General features: G+C 49.2%; 1 protein-coding gene across 2 annotated transcripts in view; it reads left to right on the top strand.

Moving 5' to 3' along the window:
• SAMD4B (sterile alpha motif domain containing 4B) overlaps positions 1–21,894 on the top strand; it is a 34,770-nt gene extending 12,876 nt beyond the window's left edge. Inside the window, exons 3-13 of one of the 2 annotated variants that reach the window (XM_081922060.1) lie at positions 2,668–3,150; positions 4,552–4,794; positions 7,005–7,126; positions 8,243–8,329; positions 9,560–9,875; positions 10,676–10,761; positions 10,856–10,974; positions 14,610–14,808; positions 17,108–17,231; positions 18,232–18,315; positions 19,100–21,894. In XM_081922060.1, coding sequence (XP_081778186.1) covers positions 2,668–3,150; positions 4,552–4,794; positions 7,005–7,126; positions 8,243–8,329; positions 9,560–9,875; positions 10,676–10,761; positions 10,856–10,974; positions 14,610–14,808; positions 17,108–17,231; positions 18,232–18,315; positions 19,100–19,128 — 1,892 coding nt within the window. In that variant the 3' untranslated portion in view covers positions 19,129–21,894. The remainder of the gene's footprint in view (positions 1–2,667; positions 3,151–4,551; positions 4,795–7,004; positions 7,127–8,242; positions 8,330–9,559; positions 9,876–10,675; positions 10,762–10,855; positions 10,975–14,609; positions 14,809–17,107; positions 17,232–18,231; positions 18,316–19,099) is intronic. The other variant, XM_081922061.1, reaches the window with a different exon arrangement.
• Positions 21,895–22,894: the final 1,000 nt, after the last annotated feature.

A 22,894-nucleotide genomic window follows, 5' to 3' on the forward strand; every position in this document is an offset into this window, starting at 1 on the left:
GCTCAAAGCAGCTGACAACAAAGAAAAACAGGAATGCCTTTCAAACAAACACTACGAAAACTTACTACAAGCAGCCACTTGTTTATGCACATTCAGTATGATTGTGATTGTGCGTATTGTGCTGAACCCAGACGTGACCTGGAAACGTCATAAAGACGTCACTGAAAGGGAGGGTGCAGAACGGGGTGTTTGCAGGCTATTTCAGTGGGTTTCAGTTATACACAATTTTACCGATGTGCTCAGGGCCTCGGAACATAACCCCTGCGTAAACAGGGGGCTGCCTGTATTATTATGGTTTTCTTTATCAAATTTGTATACTATCCTTCTCAGGGCAGTTCACAACACAAAAGTACAATAACCAATTTTACAAGAGCACAGCAAAACAAAAATATAATAACTTAAAAACCCCCACATTTTAGTACAGTGGTACCTCTAGATAGGCACACCTCCGGTTGCGTATCCTTCAGGATGCGAACGTGGCTAACCTGGAAGTATTTTCCCAGGTTTCGCCGTGCGCACATGTGCAGAAGTGGTCCCTCCGGTTGCAGAAACCTCGGGATCTGACCAGAGCTCTGGAACAGATCCTGTCCACAACTGGAGGTACCACTGTACCTTAAGTGTAACCGGAATGATTAAACAACGTGCAGCATTCAATAGCAAAACATAATAAGGGAGCTTCACAGTTTCTCCTTATTCCTAGAGCAACTGATGTTGCTCGGTGTCCTTCTCCCGCAGCTGCTTGCAAGGCTTCCAGGGGCAAGAGGTGGGGTGGGGTGGCTTTAAACGCCCCTCCCATGATGCCCTCTGAGCTAAGCCATCAGGCTATCTGGTGTGGAGGGTCTTGCTTCAATTCACAGAGGCTTACACTGGAGTGCCTGGAAGTGGCTCGTCATTGTTGTTTATGTACCGTATTTTTCGCTCTATAAGATGCACCAGACCACAAGATGGACCTAGTTTTTGGAGGAGGAAAACAAGAAAAAAAATATTCTGAATCTCAGAAGCCAGAACAGCAAGAGGGATCGCTGTGCAGTGAAAGCAGCAATCCCTCTTGCTGTTCTGGCTTCTGGGATAGCTGCGCAGCCTGCATTCGCTCCATAAGACGCGCACACACTTCCCCTTACTTTTTAGGAAGGAGAAAGTGAGTCTTATAGAGCAAAAAATGCAGTAATTTGTATACCGCCCTATACTGCAAGTCTTAGGGCGGTTCACAGGCTAAAATTGAAATTGAAAAAATTGAAATACTTTATTGTCACCTGTACAATTTGTATACATTGAGATTACACGAGCACCCCCTCCCACTCAGCTCTCTTAGTCTTAATTTCCCTCGTTTACTGACGCACACCCACCAAACCCGTTGCCTTGTTGTTATCTTTTCATTCAGCAGCCTAACAGCCCACGGATAGAAGCTGTTCTTTACCCTGTTGGTGTGACTAATCATGCTTCTATATCTTCTTCCTGAGGGCAGGAGATAAAGAAAGCTAAAATCTGAATATAAAACCACAAAGTACATAATCAATTCATTTCTTGGAAATGATATATAATGAAATGAAAAGGATGTTTAAAGTAACCTTTGTTAAAAAGAAAACAACAACCAGAAGCTTTTCTTTTGGGAATTATAGGGACAGAACTACCTAAAATGTATAGAAACTATAGAAACTTGCAGAAACTTATTCATGTATGCAACTACAGCGGCAAGAATGTTACTGGCCCCAAAATGGAAAGAAGCAGCAGTCCCAGTAAAGGAAGAATGGATACAGTGGAAATATGCAGAAATAGTGAAAGTTACCGGAAAATCAAGATAACAGTTTTTTTAATAAAAGAATGGAAATGGTTTATTGAATATTTACAGATAAAATAGAAACAGATAAAAACATTGACAGGGTCATTGTAGCAACCTGCAATTTTATAAGAGTATATATTTAAAGAAGTTGAATAATTGAATAAATTAAGTTAATTTGGATATGCAGAAGATAATAAAAACAAGTTTAAGGAATCGCAGAAAGAGGGGGATGGAAGTCAAGTTTTGAAATGTCAAAATGAGTGAAATGTATAAAACTAGCGAAATGTATAAACTTGAAAAGTATGTATGTATGTGTGTACAGTGGTACCTTGGGTTAAGTACTTCATTCGTTCTGGAGGTCCGTACATAACCTGAAACTGTTCTTAACCTGAAGCACCACTTTAACTAATGGGGCCTCCTGCTGCCTCTGTGCCACTGGAGCACAATTTCTGTTCTCATCCTGAAGCAAAATTCTTAACCTGAAGCACTATTTCTGGGTTAGCAGAGTCTGTAACCTGAAGTGTATGTAGCCTGAAGTGTATGTAACCCGAGGTACACTGTATGTATGTATGTATGTATGCATAAATAAAATGGAACAAAGCACATAATCAAAATGAAAACAGCAATAACCCCCCTGACACATTTTAAGAGGGCATAGGATGACCGCTTACCAGCGGGAAGGTAAACGGCGTTTCCGTGTGCGGCTCTGGCTCGCGCTGGCCCCTGGCCTCTTAAGTGAGATGGGCGCACAACCCCAGAGTCTGTCAAGACTGGCCCGTACGGGCAGGGGTACCTTTACCTTTTTAGGATGTCAATCAAATCAACCGAAATCAATCAATCATGCACCAGATATTCTCTTGACTTGCCTCTCTCTCTTACCGCAACAGCTGTCATCAGTCAGTGGCACCAAGAGCCCAAGGACAAAGTAGTCTCCCTGCTCCTCTCCCACCTGCCTCTCCTCCAGCCTGGCAACACGGATGCCAAGTCCGAGTACATGAAGCTCTTGCAGAAGGTGCTGGCCTACTCCATCGAGAGCAACCTCTTCATCGAGGAGAGCCGGCAGCTCCTCTCCTACGCCCTCATCCACCCGGCCACCACGCTGGACGACCGCAACTCCCTGGCCCTGTGGCTCAACCACCTGGAGGAACGCCTCTCCAGCGGCTACTCGGGCCAGAGCAGGGGGCGCCCCGACACGGCCTACCACTCGCGCCAGGGCTCGGACGAGTGGCAGGGCCCCGTGGACACGGGCCTCGGAGACCTGGGGCACGGCTGGCAGGAGAAGCCGCCGCGGGAAAATGGGCACATGTCCTTCCATTCCTCTGGATCCGTGCCGTCAGCCATCAACAGTATCGGGAGCAACGCAAACACAGGTGCGGAAGGCAGGGCGGAAGGGCGAGGAGGGTCTGTGAAACAGGTGCCATCTTGCTTGGGAGGGTGATGGAGGGGGTGTTTTTTTGCAAAAAAATCTAAAATCTGTGTCTTGGGACATAGAAGACCTTCCCAATTCACTAAGGTAGGTTCTTGCCCCACCGCAGCAGTTCCCTCAGGAGCAGCCTTTCTGCAAAAATATTTCTGCTGCTCTAAAAGGTTTCCCCCTGGAAGCAGTTAACCAATTCTGATTAGCTTGGAAATTAACCAAAATATTTCCCAATTTTTGGTGAAACGGCTTGGAGATAAACTGAGCTATCTATCTCAAGCCAGAGGGAGCTTTCTCATCTCTAGGAGGAATCTGTCTGTTGATATCAAAAGCTGTGTGTCTTCCTTTCCTATCCTCATGCCAGAGCTAGGAAAACATTTCAGAATTGTAGGCACTGCAAAGGACTGTGTGAAACCTTTTTGGTTGGGTGATCCTTGAGGCCTAGTCAGCCAGTTGGGTCATTCCAGTTCCTTGCCTGAACATTATTATTATTATTAAATGTATTAGTTGCTTGTTTTGCCATGTCAACTCAAAGCAACTTACCAGAAAAGAAAATACATGAAAACATTCCACCTACACTAAAATACCATAGATAGTTAAAAACCAAAGGCCTGGTTAAAAAGTAATCAATTTGCCTGGTGCCTGAATACATTATTATTATTATTATTATTATTATTATTATTATTATTATTATACCCCACCTATCTGGGTGGGCTTCCAGCAGATATGAAAACATAATAAAACATCAGACATTAAAAACTTCCCTATACAGGTCTGCCTTCAGATGTCTTCTGAAAGACGTATAGTTGTTTATCTCTGACATCTGGCAGGAGGGCATTCCACAGGGCGGCACCACTGCCGAGAAGGCCCTCTGCCTGGTTCCCCGTAATCTCACCTCAGTGTCCAGGCTGGATGATGGGGGTGGAGACTCTCCTTCAGAAATACAGGGCCGAAGCCGTTTAGGGCTTTAAAGGTCAGCACCAACACTTTGAATTGTGCTCGATATACATTGATGGTGCCAGGTGAGCTTCCCTGGGGAGAGCATTCCACAAATGGGGAGCCACCACTGAAAAGCTGCTGCCACCCTCCGAACCTCCCGTACAGGGGGCACACGAAGAAGGACCTCAGAAGACAAATTGGTGGTTCTCGGTGTATTCCTGCTCAAACTTCCTTCCGGTCAGGTTCACCAAATGAACCTACATTCTGGGTCGTACAGCCACTCAACAGGTTCAGAATTTGTAAACTTTCCTTCGTCCTGAAATCTCTCCTAAGCTGCTGAAGGCTTCCTGATGATTTTGCGGCCAAGTGTGGGGCCATTGTCGGCAGGTCCTAACCATCTCTTCCCTCCTTCCAGCTCTCCCCTGCCAAATCCACCCCAGCCCGCTGAAGCGCTCCATGTCCCTCATCCCCACCAGCCAGCAGGTCCCCAGCGAGTGGATGAGCGTGGACGAGATGGGCGCCCGGCCAGCCTTCATCCCCGGCGGGGAGCACGCTCCCCTCTCGCCCCAGAGCAGCGTGGCCTCATCGGGCAGCGAGCAGACGGAGGAGCAGTCTGGCAGCCGAAACACCTTCCAGGAGGAGGGCAGCGGCATGAAAGGTACTTCGGGGAGGGGGAGGGTGCGGCTGGACTCGATGGCCACTTTGGTGGACTGTGGTTCTGTCCTCCTGGGTCAGAGGCTGGTCTCAAAGATGAATGCCAGACCCCAAACTGCTGGAAACCCCGTTCTACCAAATCAGCTTGATTCGATTTAATATTTGTACAGTGGTACCTCTGGATGCGAATGGGATCTGTTCCGGAGCCCCATTTGCATCCAGAAGCGAACGCATCCCACGTCTGCGAGTGCGTGGGTTGCAATTTGGCGCTTCCGCGCATGTTGCGTGACATCATTTTGACTCCATTACTTCCGGGTCACTGCGGAGCGCAACCTGAAAAGCTACTTCAATTTGAGGTATGACTGTATTCCGCTTTTCCAACAGCAATGTTGAGCTCAAAGCGGCTCACAACAATCGCCGTAGCATTAAAAACATTGCAGCTGCTGTAATATCAAACACAGAAATAATAACAATAATATTTTTTTATTTATACCCCGCCCATCTGGCCCAGCCCAGCCACTCTGGGCGGCTCCCAATCAAGTGTTAAAAACAGTACAGCGTTAAATATTAAAAACTTTCCTGAATAGGGCTGCCTTCAGATGTCTTTTAAAAATAAGATAGCTGCTTATTTCCTTCACATCTGGTGGGAGGGGATTCCACAGGGCGGGAGCCACCACCAAGAAGGCCCTCTGCCTGGTCTCCTATAACCTCACTTCTCACAATGAGGGAACCGCCAGAAGGCCCTCCGGAGCTGGACCTCAGTGTCTGGGCTGGACGATGGGGGTGGAGACGCTCCTTCAGGTATAGAAGTAGAGCCAAACCGGTAGAGCATGAGACACTCAGGCTCGTGGGTTTGAGCCCCATGTTGGGCAAAGGACTCTTCCATTGCCGGGGGTTGGACTGGATGACCTTTGTGGTCCCTTCCAGCGCTACAGTTCTGCAATTCTTACGAAATCATCAAAACAATGCAGTTATAGTAATTCAAAATATCGGAAAGAGCTGCTGAGCACCAGCCCTGATAACGGGATTTGAGGATTCTGCAAAAGGAGTCCTCAGACGTGTATGTGTAGCTGCGTCTTTGAGCAGTCCATTCTCCCTCCAAAAAACTTTGTAAAATGGCACAAATGCCCATTCTCTTCAGTCCCTCTTGGCTTGCCATGTTCTCATGCCCAGGAAGCTCAGGAGGAATCAGTTGCCTGGCCTGTACATTTGTGTGTCTGTGTGTAAGTTAAATACAGACACACCTCTTGCCTGTTCAGCCCCAGGTTGAGGCTGCTGAGTCTGCAGCAGTCAGAGACTTGGTGGTCCCAATGGGAGTTGAAAACATATGCTTAGCCTTGGCCCCTCCTGTAGACCCTGTTACCTGGGAAACGTCCTTTTGTTTAAAAGACACTGCTATGCCAATAGACATAGCCCTGACCAAGGGTGGTAAGAACACTCCCCATTCTGAGATGCCTCATTCCTAGGACAGTTCCCTGGCACTCAGTTTTTTACTACTCTTCAGCTGTGCTGGACAGCCTTCCCCAACTTGTTGCCCTTCAGGTGTCTCGTCATCCCTGACCATTGGCCGTGCAGGATGAGGCCGGCGGGAGTTTATTCTACTCCTCTCAAAAGGGAGACCAAGACGGCTTTCAGCACAAGAAAACACCCCCCGAAAGACGTTAAAATATTTTAGAAGCGTAGAATCATAGAGTTGGAAGAGACCACCAGGGCCATCGAGTCCAACCCCCTGCCAAGCAGGAAACACCATCAGAGCACTCCTGACATATGGTTGTCAAGCCTCTGCTTAAAGACCTCCAAAGAAGGAGACTCCACCACACTCCTTGGCAGCAAATTCCACTGTCAAACAGCTCTTACTGTCAGGAAGTTCTTCCTAATGTTTAGGTGGAATCTTCTTTCTTGTAGTTTGGATCCATTGCTCCGCGTCCGCTTCTCTGGAGCAGCAGAAAACAACCTTTCTCCCTCCTCTATGTGACATCCTTTTATATTTTTGAACATGGCTATCATATCACCCCTTAACCTTTCAGTTTTCAATCAGCATAAAACGACATGGTCTATAAGTTTTATTAATACACATGGTTCTGGCAACTTCGCTTCTGTTGCGCCGCAAGGGCCTGACCCAAACAGTTTGCCTAGATTCCACACTCCGTGACATTGCTTCACTCACAAGGCTGTCCCCTAAAGGTGTCTTAACCTCTCTACCGCTCTCCCCAGATGTCCCCTCGTGGCTGAAGAGTCTTCGCCTCCACAAATATGCAGCCCTCTTCTCCCAGATGACCTACGAAGAGATGATGACCCTCACAGAGCAACACCTGGAGTCGCAGGTACTGCACAAGGTGCTTAAACCAGAGTCCTGGGGGCGACTGCTTTGCAAGTGGGGGGGGTTCTGGGGGGGGAAAGCATGTCTAGAGTTGTTGGAAGACCTCTTACCAGGGGCCCTTTGGGTTTCTGAGAAGCCATTATTATTATTAAAGGTAAAGGTAAAGGGACCCCTGACCATTAGGTCCAGTCGTGGCTGACTCTGGGGTTGCGGCGCTCATCTCGCTTTATTGTCCGAGGAAGCCGGCGTACAGCTTCTGGGTCATGTGGCCAGCATGACTAAGCTGCTTCTGGCGAACCAGAGCAGCGCACGGAAACGCCGTTTACCTTCCCGCCGGAGCGGTACCTATTTATCTACTTGCACTTTTGACGTGCTTTCGAACTGCTAGGTGGGCAGGAGCAGGGACCGAGCAACGGGAGCTCACCCCGTCGCGGGGATTTGAACTGCCCACCTTCTGATCAGCAAGTCCTAGGCTCTGTGGTTTAAGCTACAGGCCACCCGCGTCCATTATTATTATTATTATTATTGTTGTTATTATTATTATTATTATTATTACTATTATTTGTTAAATTTGAATAACTTCCCATCCCCACAGGCCTTTAAGCCTTTCCTTACAACTTTGAGGACTGCCACCCCCAAAGGAAATCTTAGAGGCGTAGGAGTTTTTTTATGCAACATGACACTGTTATTCTCACACATGCTTAGAGCTTCTGTGGCTGTTTTGTAAAGGTGGATATTGCTTGAGACCATCCATTCTCCCCCCCCCCCCTTTTTCCAATTTTTAATTAATTTTCCAAATTTATAACAAACAAATAAGAAAACATTACAATATAAAAAACAAACAAACAAACATTCTCACTCTTAAAAGCCCAATTTTGTTATCATTGTTAAACGACTTCCTTGAATCCCCCTAGCTGAGTTTCCATATAGGTCACCGTTGCAGTTTTCCAATACTACTTTCAAATAAAATTAACTTAATTGATTAACATCTGTCTTTCTTTTCAAATTGTCTTGAGACCATCCATTCTTGGAGGGCTGCTGTGCATTTTCAAACACGCTTCTTCCTCCGTGGGCTGGGCGGGAGCTGCCTCTGCTGGTGGGTATTTCAGCTGTCCCTCTTTTCCCTGACCAGAACGTCACCAAAGGAGCGAGGCACAAAATCGCCTTGAGCATCCAGAAGCTGCGGGAGAGGCAGAGCGTCCTGAAGTCTCTGGAGAAGGTAAGAGAGCCAGTTGAAGGTGGAGACTTTGCTGCTGAGAGGCAGGGCTGGGCTTCCGAGGGTCTTGTAAGTTTAACGGTAACACAGCTGATGCACACTTTAACCCGTGTGATTTCAGCTTGATGTGGTTGAAATCATACAGATTTAAATGCATGGAAGGCGGAGAACTCAAAAGCTCTTTTTGCACAGGGTTTTCCCTTAATAGCTCTCTGTCTTGCTTGTGGTTATGGGGTGCTTCCAAGGGGATGGTCCTATGTGTAGGTTCCATCCCCAGAACATAACCCCCTCTTGGGTGCGAGTTTCCTGTATGAAATGGAACAGAATAGTCATTTTAGTATCCTGAAGCTGTGGGAAAGACAGGGTGTCTAAAATAGGAGCTAAGTGCGTCCAAAATCTGATTTAGAATAACAGTGTAACTAAATACCGTATTTTTCGCTCTTTAAGACGCACCAGACCACAAGACGCACCTAGTTTTTGGAGGAGGAAAACAAGAAAAAAATATTCTGAATCTCAGAAGCCAGAACAGCAAGAGGGATCACTGCGCAGTGAAAGCAGCAATCCCTCTTGCTGTTCTGGCTTCTGGGATAGCTGCGCAGCCTGGATTCGCTCCATAAGACGCACACACATTTCCCCTTTCTTTTTAGGAGGGGAAAAGTGAGTCTTATACAGCAAAAAATACGGTAATCATCATCACCATCATCAGTGTTTTTTACGGGGTACGCAGGGGTACACGTACCCCTCAACATTTTGTGAATCTAAGTTTGGCCTCATTGAGGGGGCAGTATTTCAATATGAGTAGGAAAATGAGATCACTCCTAAACATTTGTTTCAGAAAAAAAGCACTAATAATAATAATAATAATAATTTGTATACAGCGGTAGGTCTCAGGGTGGTTCACAACATAAAGTTACAATATATGAAGCACAAAATACACAATAAAAATTAGTCAAAGCACAAACTACATAATAAAAATAATGAAAACATATTAAAAAAAATAAAAAACAATTAACAATACGAATGTATACACACTAATAAACAATATGCTTCCCATCGAAAGTCCCTAAACAATACTCTAGTCCACAAGTACAAAAATCCAAATTAACTTCGACATAAGCTCATTTCCCTTAATGCTTCCAGCCGCTCCTCCTCCATTTCCCCCGCCAAGTCTTGAGCTGCGGAAAAAATCCCCTCTTCAAGTTCTCCTTTTTCTCTCCCTCCCCTCCCCCCCAGGACATCTTGGAAGGTGGGAACTTGTGGAACGCCCTCCAGGAGCTGCAGCAGATCATCATCACCCCCATCAAGGCCTTCCACGCCCTGCAGGCCATGGCAGCGTCCAAGGAGAGCCAGCAGCAGCAGCAGCTGCCAGCGGAGCAGCGCGGAGCCACCAAGCTGTGTCTGGACAAGAGCGGCAACCCTTCCGAGGACAAGGACCCGGCCACCGACACCTTCCTGCCCCCGACAGGCTCCCCTTGCGACGGGGAGTCGGGGGCGGCGCCCATCGCCGAGGGGGACATTGCAGGGCAGTTCACCCGGGTGATGGGCAAAGGTGAGGGCTCCGGGTTGCCACCAGGCCTGAAGCGATAGGATTTGCGCCGCCCAGTGAACCCTCTTAACACCTCACAGTCCCTCTTAGGTTTAGGGTTGGTCTTTGGAAATGGCCGGGTCTCCGTGCTAACACTGCTTTAGTCTGTCGGCCTGCAGGGCCTCTTGCCCCAGGGCCCCCGAAGTTAAAATGGACATGCAGACCACTCGTGTTTCCAAAGACCTGTGCGATGGGTGGGTGATCTGAAACTTAGCAGCAGGGCTTCTTACCTCTCTTGCCCTGACCTAGCCACTGTGATCCATGCGACGGTCACCTCCAGACTAGATTATTGTAACTCACTCCATGTGGGGCTGCCCTTGAGACTGACCTAGAAACTTCAGCGGGTGCAGAATGCCGCGGCGAGATTCCTTATGGGGTCCTCGCCATGGGATCACATTCATCCATTGCTATACCAGCTGCACTGGCTCCCGGTGGAGTACAGGAACAGGTTTAAGGTGCTGGTTTTAACCTTTAAAGCGTAAGTAGAACCCCGTAAGTAGCCTTGCCGCGGCATTCTGCACCTGCTGGAGTTTCTGGGTCAGTCTCAAGGGCAGCCCCACATAGAGTGAGTTACAGTAATCCAGTCTGGAGGTGACTGTCGTGTGGATCACTGAACCTTTTCCTGACTGCAGTATCCTTTTTGAGGCGAGGCGACCGCAGCCGCACACAGTTTTCCAGTTGTGGTTGCCCCGTAGATCTGTGTTAACGGCGTTACGACAGCAGCAGTTTTATTTTCAGTTCCTTTCTTCCACTTTCCCCTGCAGTGTGTACGCAGTTGCTGGTCTCCCGACCGGACGAGGAGAACATCACCAGCTACCTTCAGCTGATAGAGAAATGCCTGATGCACGAGGTAGGCGTTGGGCTTCCCGGAGAGGGTTAGGGCCCCATGTCCGCCCGCTCTGCCCATCCCAACTCACGCCTGCCCTCCTGTGCTCTCCCTCCAGGCTTTCACAGAGACGCAGAAGAAAAGGCTCCTGTCCTGGAAGCAGCAGGTGCTAAAGCTGCTCCGGACGTTTCCCAGGAAGGCCGTGCTGGACATGCAAGGCTACCGTCCGCAGAAAGGGTGAGTTCAAGGGACAGGATTAGGCCAGGAGGGTCCTGGGTTGGGCAGGGCAGCCTCCTGCCACAGAGGGTTCTAAGGCTGGAAGCTAGGGTTTTATGCGGCTGTTGTTATTATCTTGTTGTTGTCGTTTAATCGTGTCCGACTCTTTGTGACCCTACGGACCAGAGCAAATAATAATAATAATATTATTATTATTATTATTATTATTAATAATAAATTTATTTCTAGCCCGCCCTCCCCAGCCAAGACCGGGCTCAGGGCGGCTAACAACCAATAATAAAAACAATAACAATAATAAAATAATAATAAAAACAACACTCCTGTCTTCCACTGCCTCCCGCAGTTTGGTCAAACTCATGCTGGTAGCTTCAAGAACACTGTCCCACCATCTTGTCCACTGTCGTCCCCTTCTCCTTGTGCCCTCCATCTTTCCCAGCATCAGGGTCTTTTCCAGGGAGTCTTCTCTTCTCAGGAGGTGGCCAAAGTCTTGGAGCCTCAGCTTCAGGATCTGTCCTTCCAGTGAGCACTCAGGGCTGATTTCCTTCAGAATGGAGAGGTTGGATCTTCTTGCAGTCCATGGGACTCTCAAGAGTCTCCTCCAGCTCCATAATTCAAAAGCATCTTTATTATTAATTCAAATCACCATAATTCAAAAGCATTGTTATTATCTTACTATTTATTAAATTTGTTGGTGGCTCTTTCTTGCCAAAGGCAACGCAAAGCAGCTTGCAAGCAAACACTTCTGCTCAGAAGAGCAACACTTTCCTTTAGTGCCTTGCAAGCAGCTGAGGTACTAACTGCTATTATGACAAAACATACCTTTCTCTCGCTTGCTGATGAAAATAGAGCCACAACACTGTCAGAGCTGTCTTGGAAGCAGCTGCCTAAGTTCGGGAACGCTTAAAAGGGTTGGGGCATTGCGGCTTAATGAATTCTCTGAAACAATACAAATGACTTTCCACCTTGCCTGAAAAGGAGGGGCAACATCTCATCAAATTATTCCTTTCATGCTTAAGGGAAACTGTCGTCGCTTAAGTCAGCATCCTATGAAAGCAATCCCCTATTGTGGAGTTGGTAATAATATGTAAATCTCAACTGCCTGGCTCTTTAACAGTTTTGATCAAAGCCATTGATCGGTTGACAACCCTATTCAAAACACAGGAGAGTGGTTTCGTGGGCTTGCTTTCTGATGCCTCCTGCTCGTCTTTTAGGAATGCGGTTTACCTTTTGCGCGGGTTGTGTGTGTCTGGTCTGTGTGAGGAGTGGGGAAAATAATAATAATAATAATAATAATAATAATAATAATAATAATAATAATAATAATATCATCATGAAATTAAAAGACGCCTGCTCCTTGGGAGAAAGGCTATGGCAAACCTAGACAGCATCTTAAAAAGCAGAGACATCACCTTGCCAACAAAGGTCCGTATAGTTAAAGCTATGGTTTTCCCAGTAGTGATGTATGGAAGTAAGAGCTGGACCATAAAGAAGGCTGATCGCCGAAGAATTGATGCTTTTGAATTCTGGTGCTGGAGGAGACTCTTGAGAGTCCCATGGACTGCAAGAAGATCCAACCTCTCCATTCTGAAGGAAATCAGCCCTGAGTGCTCACTGGAAGGACAGATCCTGAAGCTGAGGCTCCAAGACTTTGGCCACCTCCTGAGAAGAGAAGACTCCCTGGAAAAGACCCTGATGTTGGGAAAGATGGAGGGCATAAGAAGAAGGGGATGACAGAGGACGAGGTGGTGTTCTCGTGTTCTCGAAGGTACCAGCATGAGTTTGACCATGCAGTGGAAGACAGGAGTGCCTGGCGTGCTCTGGTCCAGGGGGTCACAAAGAGTCGGACACCACTAAAGAACCATTGGTCCATTGAGCTCAGTATTGTCCACACTGACTGGCAGTGGTTCTCCAGGATTTCAGGCAAGAGAGTCTCTCCCACACTGTCTGGCCAGAGTGGTGCATGCTCTGGTTATCTCCCGCTCGGACTACTGCAATGTGCTCTACGTGGGGCTACCTTTGAAGGTGACCCAGAAACTACAACTAATCCAGAGTGCGGCAGCTAGACTGGTGACTGGGAGCGGCCGCTGAGACCCCATAACACTGGTCTTGAAAGAGCTACATTGGCTCCGAGGGCGTTTCTGAACACAATTCAAAGTGTTGGTGCTGACCTGTTAAACCCCTAAATGGCCTCAAAGACCCAGTATACCCGAAGGAGCGTCTCCATCTCCATCGTTCAGCCTCCCAGACACTGAGGTCCAGATCCGAGGGCTTTCTGGCAGTTCCCTCATTGCGAGAAGTGAGGTTACAGGGAACCAGGCAGAGGGCCTTCTCGGTAGTGGCGCCCGCCCTGTGGAACGCCCTTCCAGCAGATGTCAAAGCGATAAACAACTATCTAACTTTTAGAGGACATCTGAAGGCAGCCCTTTTTTAGGGAAGTTTTTAATGTTTGGTGTTTTATCGTGTTTTTAATATTCTGTTGGGAGCAGCCTAGAGTGGCTGGGGAGACCCAGCCAGATGGGCGGGGTATAAATAATAAATAATGAATTATTTTATTTTATTATTATCCCGGGCCTACCAGAAGAGGTTGTCAGGGATTGAACCCAAGTCCTTCTGCATGCAAGGCAGATGCTCTACCTCTGAGCTATGTCCCTTCCCCAGGGTGCCCAGGGCTGCTTTATACTACAGCAGTGGTTCTCAAAGTGGGTGGTACATCCATACACAATTTTCTTTGTATGCCGCTTTTCATTAGACAAAACCACGCTGAAGGCAGCTTACAGCATCAACAAGATTTACATAATTGCAAACCTGGCAATAGCGCTCCTAAACCATAAACGAAACCTCAAAAAGTATACAACCAAATGAAACAATTTCCACATAATTCGTAGTAAGGTTTGAAATACAGATACAAAAAAATTAATATCAAAAACAGCAGCAACTGGCTCCCCAATGAAAAACCAAACCCAAAAGAGTCTGTTCAGCAGCCTCAGCTTTTGTAGCTGGAGTCAGTCCGGGCCCTGCTATCTTAGGCCTGCAAGGCAGGGAAGCACTGGGGGTGCAAATGGCTATCAGATTTGAAGTTTTTAATCACTGGATCGGGTTCATCAGCTTTGTTGAATTACTTAAACTAAATGGTTTGAATCAGGTACAGTGGTACCTCGGGTTACATACCCTTCAGGTTACAGACTCCGCTAACCCAGAAATAGTACCTCGGGTTAAGAACTTTGCTTCAGGATGAGAACAGAAATCGCGCGGCAGCAGTAGGAGGACCCATTAGCTAAAGTGGTGCTTCAGGTTAAGAACAGTTGGACCTCCGGAACGAATTAAGTTCTTAACCCAAGGTACCACTGTATTGAATAAATGTGCAATTAATGGTTAGCGTTTTGAATTTTATTGTGTTGTTATCAGTGGGTCATGTGAACCGCTATTCTGAATGATGCTCTTTCTAGCGTGGGGTAGGGGGCACTCGGGGTGATATTCTGGAACCAAGGGGGCTAGTGGCCAGAAAACATTTGGGGACCACTAGAGCTACGGTAACGGTGGCCAGCCTTATTGTGAAATTCTACCTGTATTCCCAAGTGATGGTACTGACTTCTCTCTCTCTCTTTCCCCCACTCCCTGCTTTGGTACTCTTGTAGATGGGCCTTTGGTTCCAATTCTCTCCCCATAGCTGGATCTGTGGGGGTGGGGGTGGCCCGCCGAGGACAGCGGCAGTTCCAGATGCCCCCCCGCGCCATTCCTCCCAGCCGCCTGGGGATCCTGAGCCCTGTGGGGATCGGCGGAGTCTCCCCGCGGCATGCCCTCACCAGCCCGAACCTTGGGAGCCAAGGGCGGCAGGTAAGAAAGGGATGGGAGGGAGGGAGGGCTCCCTTTATAGCCCTGCGCTAAGGTAACAGGAAGGGACACGGTGGCACTGTGGGTTAAACCACAGAGCCTAGGGCTTGCCGATCAGAAGGTCGGCGGTTCGAATCCCCGCAATGACAGGGTGAGCTCCCGTTGCTCGGTCCCTGCTCCTGCCAACCTAGCAGTTCGAAAGCACGTCAAAGTTGCAAGTAGATAAATAGGTACCGCTCCGGCGGGAAGGTAAACAGTGTTTCTGTGCAATGCTCTGGTTCGCCAGAAGTGGCTTAGTCATGTTGGCCACATGACCCGGAAGCTGTACGCCGGCTCCCTCGGCCAGTAAAGCGTGATGAGCGCCGCAATCCCAAAGTCGTCCGCGACTTGACCTAATGGTCAGGGGTCCCTTTACCTTTATTTAAGGTAACAGGATGCCTCTGAAAGGCAGCCTGGCCACCTCTCCATTAACCCAAAAGGGCTCCCTCAGAGGGGGGCATTCTAAGCCGCCTTACTTGTGCCGCTTGGTGTGTTTTGAAAACAGGATTTCTTACCAGGGACATTCAACGTGCTCTGTTGTGGAAATAATCTTACAGGGACATAAGCAGTGAGCAAAATGCGTGGAGTTGCCTTTTGCTGACAGCAGCTTGCGAAAAAGATGTTTGTGGAAGGAAGGTCTCGACTGTGTTGTACTCCGGTGCAACCCCAGGGGCTTGGCTGACAGCCTATCGCAGGGGTAGCCAGCCAAGTACCCTCCAGGTATTCTGGACTACAACTCGCCTCCTTCCTGTCTGTGGCCCCACAGGCGGCAACTGTAGCCCCAGACACCTAGAGGGCACCAGGTTGCCGAAAGCTGCGTTGTAGAGACGAGGGAGATGGAGCAGCCCCCATTAAAGTACAGGTTAAAAATACAATTTAAAATGCAGCCTCATTTTAATATTAGCCCATAGATCAAAACCCTAAGGGGAGGGAAGACATAAGGGTCAGACTGAGTCCAAACCAAAGGCCAGGCGGAGCAGCTCTGTCTCGCAGGCCCAGCGGAAAGATGTCAAGTCCCGCAGGGCCCTGGTCTCTTGGGACAGAGCGTTCCACCAAGTCGGGGCCAGTACTGAAAAGGCCCTGGCCCTAGTTGAGACCGATCTAACCACCTTGCAACTTGGGACATCCAAAATATTGTCATTTGTGTACCTTAAGGTCCTCCATGGGGCATACCAGGAGAGGCGGTCCCTTAGGTACATGGGTCCTAGGCCGCATAGGGCTTTAAAGGTCAAAACCAGCACCTTGAACCTGACCCTGTACTCCACCGGGAGCCAGTGCAGTTGGTAAAGCACTGGGTGAATGAGATCCCGTGGCGAGGACCCTGTAAGGAACCGCACCACGGCATTCTGCACCCAGTGGAGTTTCTGGGTCAGCTTCAAGGGCAGCTTCAAGGGCTGCTTGCAAGGGCAGCTTCAAGGGCATAGAGCGAGTTACAATAATCAAGCCTGGAGGTCACCGTTGCGTGGATCACTGTGGCCAGATCAGAAGAAGTGCCCAGCCGGGTCAGCACCCTGGTCTCGCAGTGACCAGGCAGGTGCCCCAAACAGAAACCTGCAGGCGAGACTTACCGTATTTTTTGTTCTATAGGACGCACATTTTCCCCTCCAAAAATTAAGGGGAAATGTGTGTGCGCCCTATAGAGTGAATGCAGGCTGCGCCGCTAAGCCCAAAGCCAGAACAGGAAGACGGAGCACTGCGGAGCGCTCCGTCTCGCTGCTCTAGCTTGGGGACAGCTGCGCGCACAGCCTCTCCAGGGCTGCGGGGTGCCTTCACCCCGCTGTCCTGCGGAAGCTAGCAAGGTTGTTCCCAAGCCAGAACAGCGAGACGGAGGGCTCCGTCTCGCTGCTCTAGCTTGGGGATGGCTGCGCGCAAAGCCTCTGCAGGGCAGCGGGGCGCTGCGCTCCAAAGGCTTCAGGGATCTTTGAGGCTGGCAGTGGGGGAAAGCAGTGCTTCCCCCCACCGCCAGCCCCACAAGCTCTGGTGAATTTACCTTGAACGCACCTTGTTTTAGAGGGGGAGAACAAGAAAAAAAAAATTTCCCTGTTCTCCCCCTCCTATGGTCCGGTGCGTCCTATGGTCCGGTGCGTCCAATGGGGCGAAAAATACGGTATTTGGGACATGCCAGACTTCACCCCTCTCCCTCGGCTCCATGGCAGTAACTCACCTACTGGGAGGGGTGGTTTTTGGTGTTTGTGTATGTGTGTGTGTTTTGTTTCTCCGCTTTGCCCCCCTGTTTAAATCAAACTCTCTTTTCCCCTCCAAGAACCTGTGGTTTGCCAACCCCGGGGGCAGCAACAGCATGCCGGGCCAGAGTCGCAGTTCTGTCCAGCGGACCCATTCGCTCCCCGTCCACACATCCCCCCAGGCCATCCTCATGTTCCCACAGGGTGAGTCAGCCAGATTCTTGCCTTCAGTGTCAAGAAAGGGGCATTTGCTTAGCCATTTGGTTCTTCTCAGAAAAATTTAGCCACAAACAAAACAGGCACAGGGCTGGAATGCAGGCAATGAGTGCCACTGGGCACATGCAGACTGCTTTTTCCTTGCTTCTGGGTAACTACCGGCAGCTCATAGAGCAGCTGCTGCAAGATCTCACTGCAGGACTTAAACTATGGGTAGGTTAAACTAAGGCCTGGGGGCCAAATCCGGCCCAATCGCCTTCTGAATCCAGCCTGCAGACGGTCCGGGAATCAGCTTGTTTTTACATGAGTAGAATGTGTGCTTTTCTTTAAAATGCATCTCTGGGTTATTTGTGGGGCCTGCCTGGTGTTTTTACATGAGTAGAATGTGTGCTTTTCTTTAAAATGCATCTCTGGGTTATTTGTGGGGCCTGCCTGGTGTTTTTACATGAGTAGAATGTGTGCTTTTCTTTAAAATGCATCTCTGGGTTATTTGTGGGGCCTGCCTGGTGTTTTTACATGAGTAGAATGTGTGCTTTTCTTTAAAATGCATCTCTGGGTTATTTGTGGGGCCTGCCTGGTGTTTTTACATGAGTAGAATGTGTGCTTTTCTTTAAAATGCATCTCTGGGTTATTTGTGGGGCAGGAATTCGTTCATTTTCTTTTTCAAAATAAAGTCCAGCCCCCTGCTGAAAAAGTTTGCTGACCCCTGACTTAAACCTTTGTGGAGGCAAGGGGGAGCACTGTCCTTGCCCACTGACTTTCCCACTGACCAAGCATACAAGACTGGATACCTGAGTCGGGGCCGAGCGTGAGACTCTTAATCGCAGGATTGTGGGTTCAAGTCCCGCGTTGGGCAAAAGAGCCCTCCGTTGCCGGGGGTTGGGCTAGATGACCCTGGAGTATCCCTTCCAGCTCTACGTCTCTTTGATTCTGTGAACCTGGGTCAGAATGGGCAGTGACCGCCTGCGATTTCGTTTCCCCCCTCCAGATTGCCAGCTCCCTGGAACAGACCTGGAGATCAACCCTACGCTGGAGTCCCTGTGTCTCAGCATGACGGAGCACGCACTGGGCGGTGAGGGGCTTCTTTGACTTTCATTCATTTATTCACTGCATTTCTAGCCCACCTTTTTCTCCAGCGACTTCAAGGCGGCTTACGCCTCATTCAATCCCCACAGCAACCCTGCAGGGAAGGCTAGGCTGAGAGGCAGCGACTGGACCCTAAGGTCACCTGGGGGGGGGGGGCTTCATGGCCAAGGGGGGCGGGATTCGAACGCTGGTCTCTCAGGCTCCGATCCAATACTCTAACCGCTGCACCACACCAGCTCCTGCTTTTATTACATCCAGATTTCCACCTTTCCTTTTACATAGTTTGAGACAGTTAATATTAAAATATTTTAGAAATATTAAAAGCACAATAAAATCTATTAATAAAGCTTGTTGCATTGCAAATAAAAAAGCACAATAGAACCTTAAACATTAAAAATCTTCCCTAAACAGGGCTCCCTCCAGATGTCTTCTAAAAGTCAGATCGTTGTTTATTTCCTTGACATCTGATGGGAGGGCGTTGCACAGGGATGGCGCCACCACCAAGAAGGCCCTCTGCCTGGTTCCCTGTAATTTCACTTCTTGCAATAAGGGAACCGCCAGAAGACCCTTGGAGCTGGATCTCAGTGTCCGGGCAGAACGATGGGGGTGGAGACGCTCCTTCAGGTATACTGGGCATTTGAGGCCATTTACGGCTTTCTAGGTCAGCACCAACACTTTGAATTGTGCTCAGAAACTGGGAACCAACGTACTTTCCCATCTATTCCTCCACCTGCTATAATTCTGCGCTCTCTTTCTCTCTCTCTCTGCAGATGGCACCGACAAGACTTCCACCATTTGAAAGAAGCTGCATCTGCTGATGTTCCTGAGAAGCTTTAGGGTGGCTGTTTATTTTTTTTTCCCCTTCCCCACCCCTTGTTTTTGTTTTTTGTTATAAGCCCCTCATCTCCCAGGGGTGTGTTTGCTGTGGGGGGGAGGGGCGAACCCCTTCCCCCACGAAACCACCTCCAGCAGTTCCCAGCCACCGGAAGGGAGACGGAGGGGGAGAAAAAGCTGTCACTACAATCTCACCGTCTTACTGTGTTCTAATATTTTTTCCCCCTACTTTTTATTATTATTATAACTTCAGCTATTGGTTTTTAATACGTCGACGTGCGCAAGGGAGCAGGTGGGCAGGAGGCTCCTAGAAGTTTAACTGGCAGGTGGGCGGAGGAGGCTGAATTTGGGTCATGTCGCCCCCTTTCCCTTTGGGGCTTTTCTCGTTTTTTCTTTCCCTCATCTCCCTCGCCCCCCTCCGACCGCCTCTCCTTCTTCTTCCTCCTCCTCCTCCTTCCTCTCCTCCTCTTGAAACAGACCAGCCACGGTGATGAGACTGGTACCTGGATTTCGGATGTTTTTGATGCCTGCCCCATCAGCGGCCAGGACACGGGAGGGGCATCGTGGGGTTACCTGGGCGAGCTGGTTTCCGTCTGAGCTAACCCAGCTGACAGCTTTCCGTACCTGGCACTGGAGGAGGAAGAGGAGGAGGAGGAGGAAGAGTCTTAGTGGGGAGGGAAGGAAGGCATTGGTGCTGCAGGTGACTGACACAGTTTTTTTAAGTGCCTCTAATACTCCCCCCACCCCTTTCCCGAGAGCAGGTGGAGAAGGGCAGGATGCAGCGGGGGGGCGGCGCAGCCCCACACCGGAGTGCTCAGCTTTGCAGGCTTGCCCCCTGGTTCTTTTTATACATACATACATATAAATATATATATAGATATATAAATGAAACGATGTCCATATGCTACCTCTTAGGGCGGCCTTCCCCGGACCCAAGTGCCCTCTCCCGACCCGGTGCGAGTTGTTGTTGCCGAAACGGGTCGAGGGGGCGCACTTGGTTGGAGAAGACGGCCTTTGGGGAACTGGGCAGGAGAGTAGCAGGTGGCAGTTGAGAAGAGACTTCTGTGCTGCCCCACCGCCACCCCTAGAGTGAGAGTGTCGTGGCCCTTTGGGCGCTGGGGTTTTGGACCCCTTCGTCGGCGGCCGCTTCTCGGGTGTGCAGGGCGTTGGTTGGGGAGCCGGACCTACTTTCGTTGAAGCAGTTCAAATGGGTTTGGGGGGGTCAGACGGCAGTTTTGTGGTTTAGGATCAAAGTTCTTTTCTGGGTTCAGCTGCTATGGGTTCCTTGTGTCCGGCGCAAGGTGAATTTTCTCTTCTCCCTCCCATAATTGCAAGGCGGGGGGGGGGGAACGTCCGAAGGCTGGTGGAAGAGGAGGAGCAGTTCTGTTGGCGGGTCTCGGAAGCTCGGCCGTTCATTTTCCTAACATTTGGGGGTGCACAGTGGTCTTGTCTGTCTTCCCTGAGACGGGTTTATGTGGGGGGTGTGGTGGAAAGATTGAGTGGGTCACAGCAAAAGCCATGGTGGGTCCCTGAGCACTGGGGGGGGGGGGCGGGACGACCACCGCCCCAAGTTCTGCGGCGGTTTTCTGGTGCTTACGAGTGATTGGCGGCACTCCTGGGTGCAGGCGGTTGGGTTCACGGTGCTGATGAATTTGCAGGAGCCAAGCCGAGAGCCTCACACCCGCTGGCCCGGGAGGCAATTGGTGGCTGAGGGATCTGAGAGATCCCCACCGCCACCCCCTCCAACAGGGTTGGGGAGCCGAAAGACCTCCTGGGCAGGAATCCCAACGGGACCAGAAGGCTTCTCCTTTTTAACGCCAGGCGGGTAGACGGTTTCTCCATGCTGGCATTTACACAGAACACTACAGGGGGGCAAACGGCTGCGTTGGGACCCTCCGGACTTCCAAACCTCCCGCCACCAGCCATTTGGGGCCAGCAATCTGCATCGAAACAGCTGCAGAACGGGGGGGGGGGGGCGTGATTTTTGCCGCCTTCAGAGGGGCTGAGACGCTGGCTGTTCTTTTTTTAAAATAAGAAAACAACTAATGGGAGGCCTTTCTGTGCAGGCAGAGGGTGAAACAGACATCCTAAGGGTTTTTCAAGACCCCCATCCACGCTTGGCGCTGGGGGGAGGCTCTTCAAAGGTTCAGGATGCCCAAGGCAGCTTGTCAGATGGGTGGGGGGTCTGCGGGAGGGTCGCCTTGCTAGTTTCCCTTGCGCCCCGACTTTGTTTGTGCGTGTGCATGCGAGTTGGGTGCGTGAGTGTGCCTTTCTTCCCCAAAGCCACTGTTTTTCGCATGATGGGCAAAAAAACCCCCCAACCCCTTTCCCCGTTCTCCAAAAGCTGACCTTGGCAGGCTCTTAGGTACAGAGGACCTTTCCATCGTTCTCCTCTTCCTCTCCCCTCTCTCGCCCTCCGAGACCTGTTTTAAATATTGGGAAAAAAGGCCTTTCCCTCCCTACCCCACCCCACCCCCGAAAAAAATGTATACAGAACAGTAGCATACAGAAAAACCCAGAAGAGCAGACCTGAGAGAACTATTTCTTTAAAAAAAAACCAACAAAAAAATTAGAGAGACAAGGTTCCTGTTTCAGATAGAAATGTTATTTTAGATACATTTTATTATGAATAACTTTTGTTATGACTATGGCTGGTAACCATGAATACGTTATTTAAAAAAAAAAACCACAAAATGTTTTACAAAAAAAAAATATCCAAATTCTGACTTTAGATTGCTTTGTTGGACTCCTTTACCGCTTTTTTCCCTCTTTCCAGTTTTTTGCTTTGTAAAAGGCATACAGAATTTAAGTATTAGCTCTTTTTTTATTAACCTCTATGATAAAGCTGTGCTTATTTTGTATTAATTTCTTTTAAAACGTTTGGGTTTTTTTATTTTTATTTTGGTTTGGGGGTTTTTTTGTGTGGGGAGGGCGGCGGGTTGACATAGGGAGGGGGTGTGGGCACCTGAATTCCTTCTTATGGGTAGCAGGACTATCAAAGCCTTTTTCACCGACCGGGGGGTGAAGGGTTAAAACCATTGCAGTTGAGTTCATGTCAAAAGGGGGGGACGGGACCCAAGCACCATTTTGCACCCATGGAAGAGGCCGGGATGGCGGGTTGCTGGGCTACGCAGGCAAAACACACCTTCCTCCTTAAAGACCCCTTGGGAGAACTTACAACCAGAGGCAACTCTCTTGAAGGCTTGCAGCCCTGATCCGCACAACTCCTATTCGTTCCTAGTCAACGGACCTCGTGGGAAACGTAGGATCGGATAGGATTTCCAACCCCCTGTAAATTGGGAGATCTTTCTGCTGGGTTGTGCACCCTCTAGAACAGGGGTCAGCAAACTTTTTCAGCAGGGGGCCAGTCCACTTGTGAGGGGCCGGTCTATATTTTGAAAAAATAATAGTAATGAACGAATTCCTATGCCCCACAAATAACCCAGAGGTGCAGTCTCAATAAAAGCACACATTCTGCTCATGTAAAAACACCAGGCAGGCCCCACAAATAAACCTAGAGGTGCATTTTAAAGAAAAGCACACATTCTGCTCATGTATAAACACCAGGCAGGCCCCACAAATAACCCAGAGATGCATTTTAAATAAAAGCACACATTCTGCTCATGTAAAAACACACTGATTCCCGGACCATCCGTGGGCCGGATTTAAAAGGGTATTGGGCTGGATCCGGCCCCCGGGCCTTAGGTTGCCTACCCATGCTCTAGACAGCG

This window comes from Podarcis melisellensis (genome assembly GCF_964234715.1).
Source record: "Podarcis melisellensis genome assembly, chromosome: 8".
NCBI lineage: Eukaryota > Metazoa > Chordata > Lepidosauria > Squamata > Lacertidae > Podarcis > Podarcis melisellensis.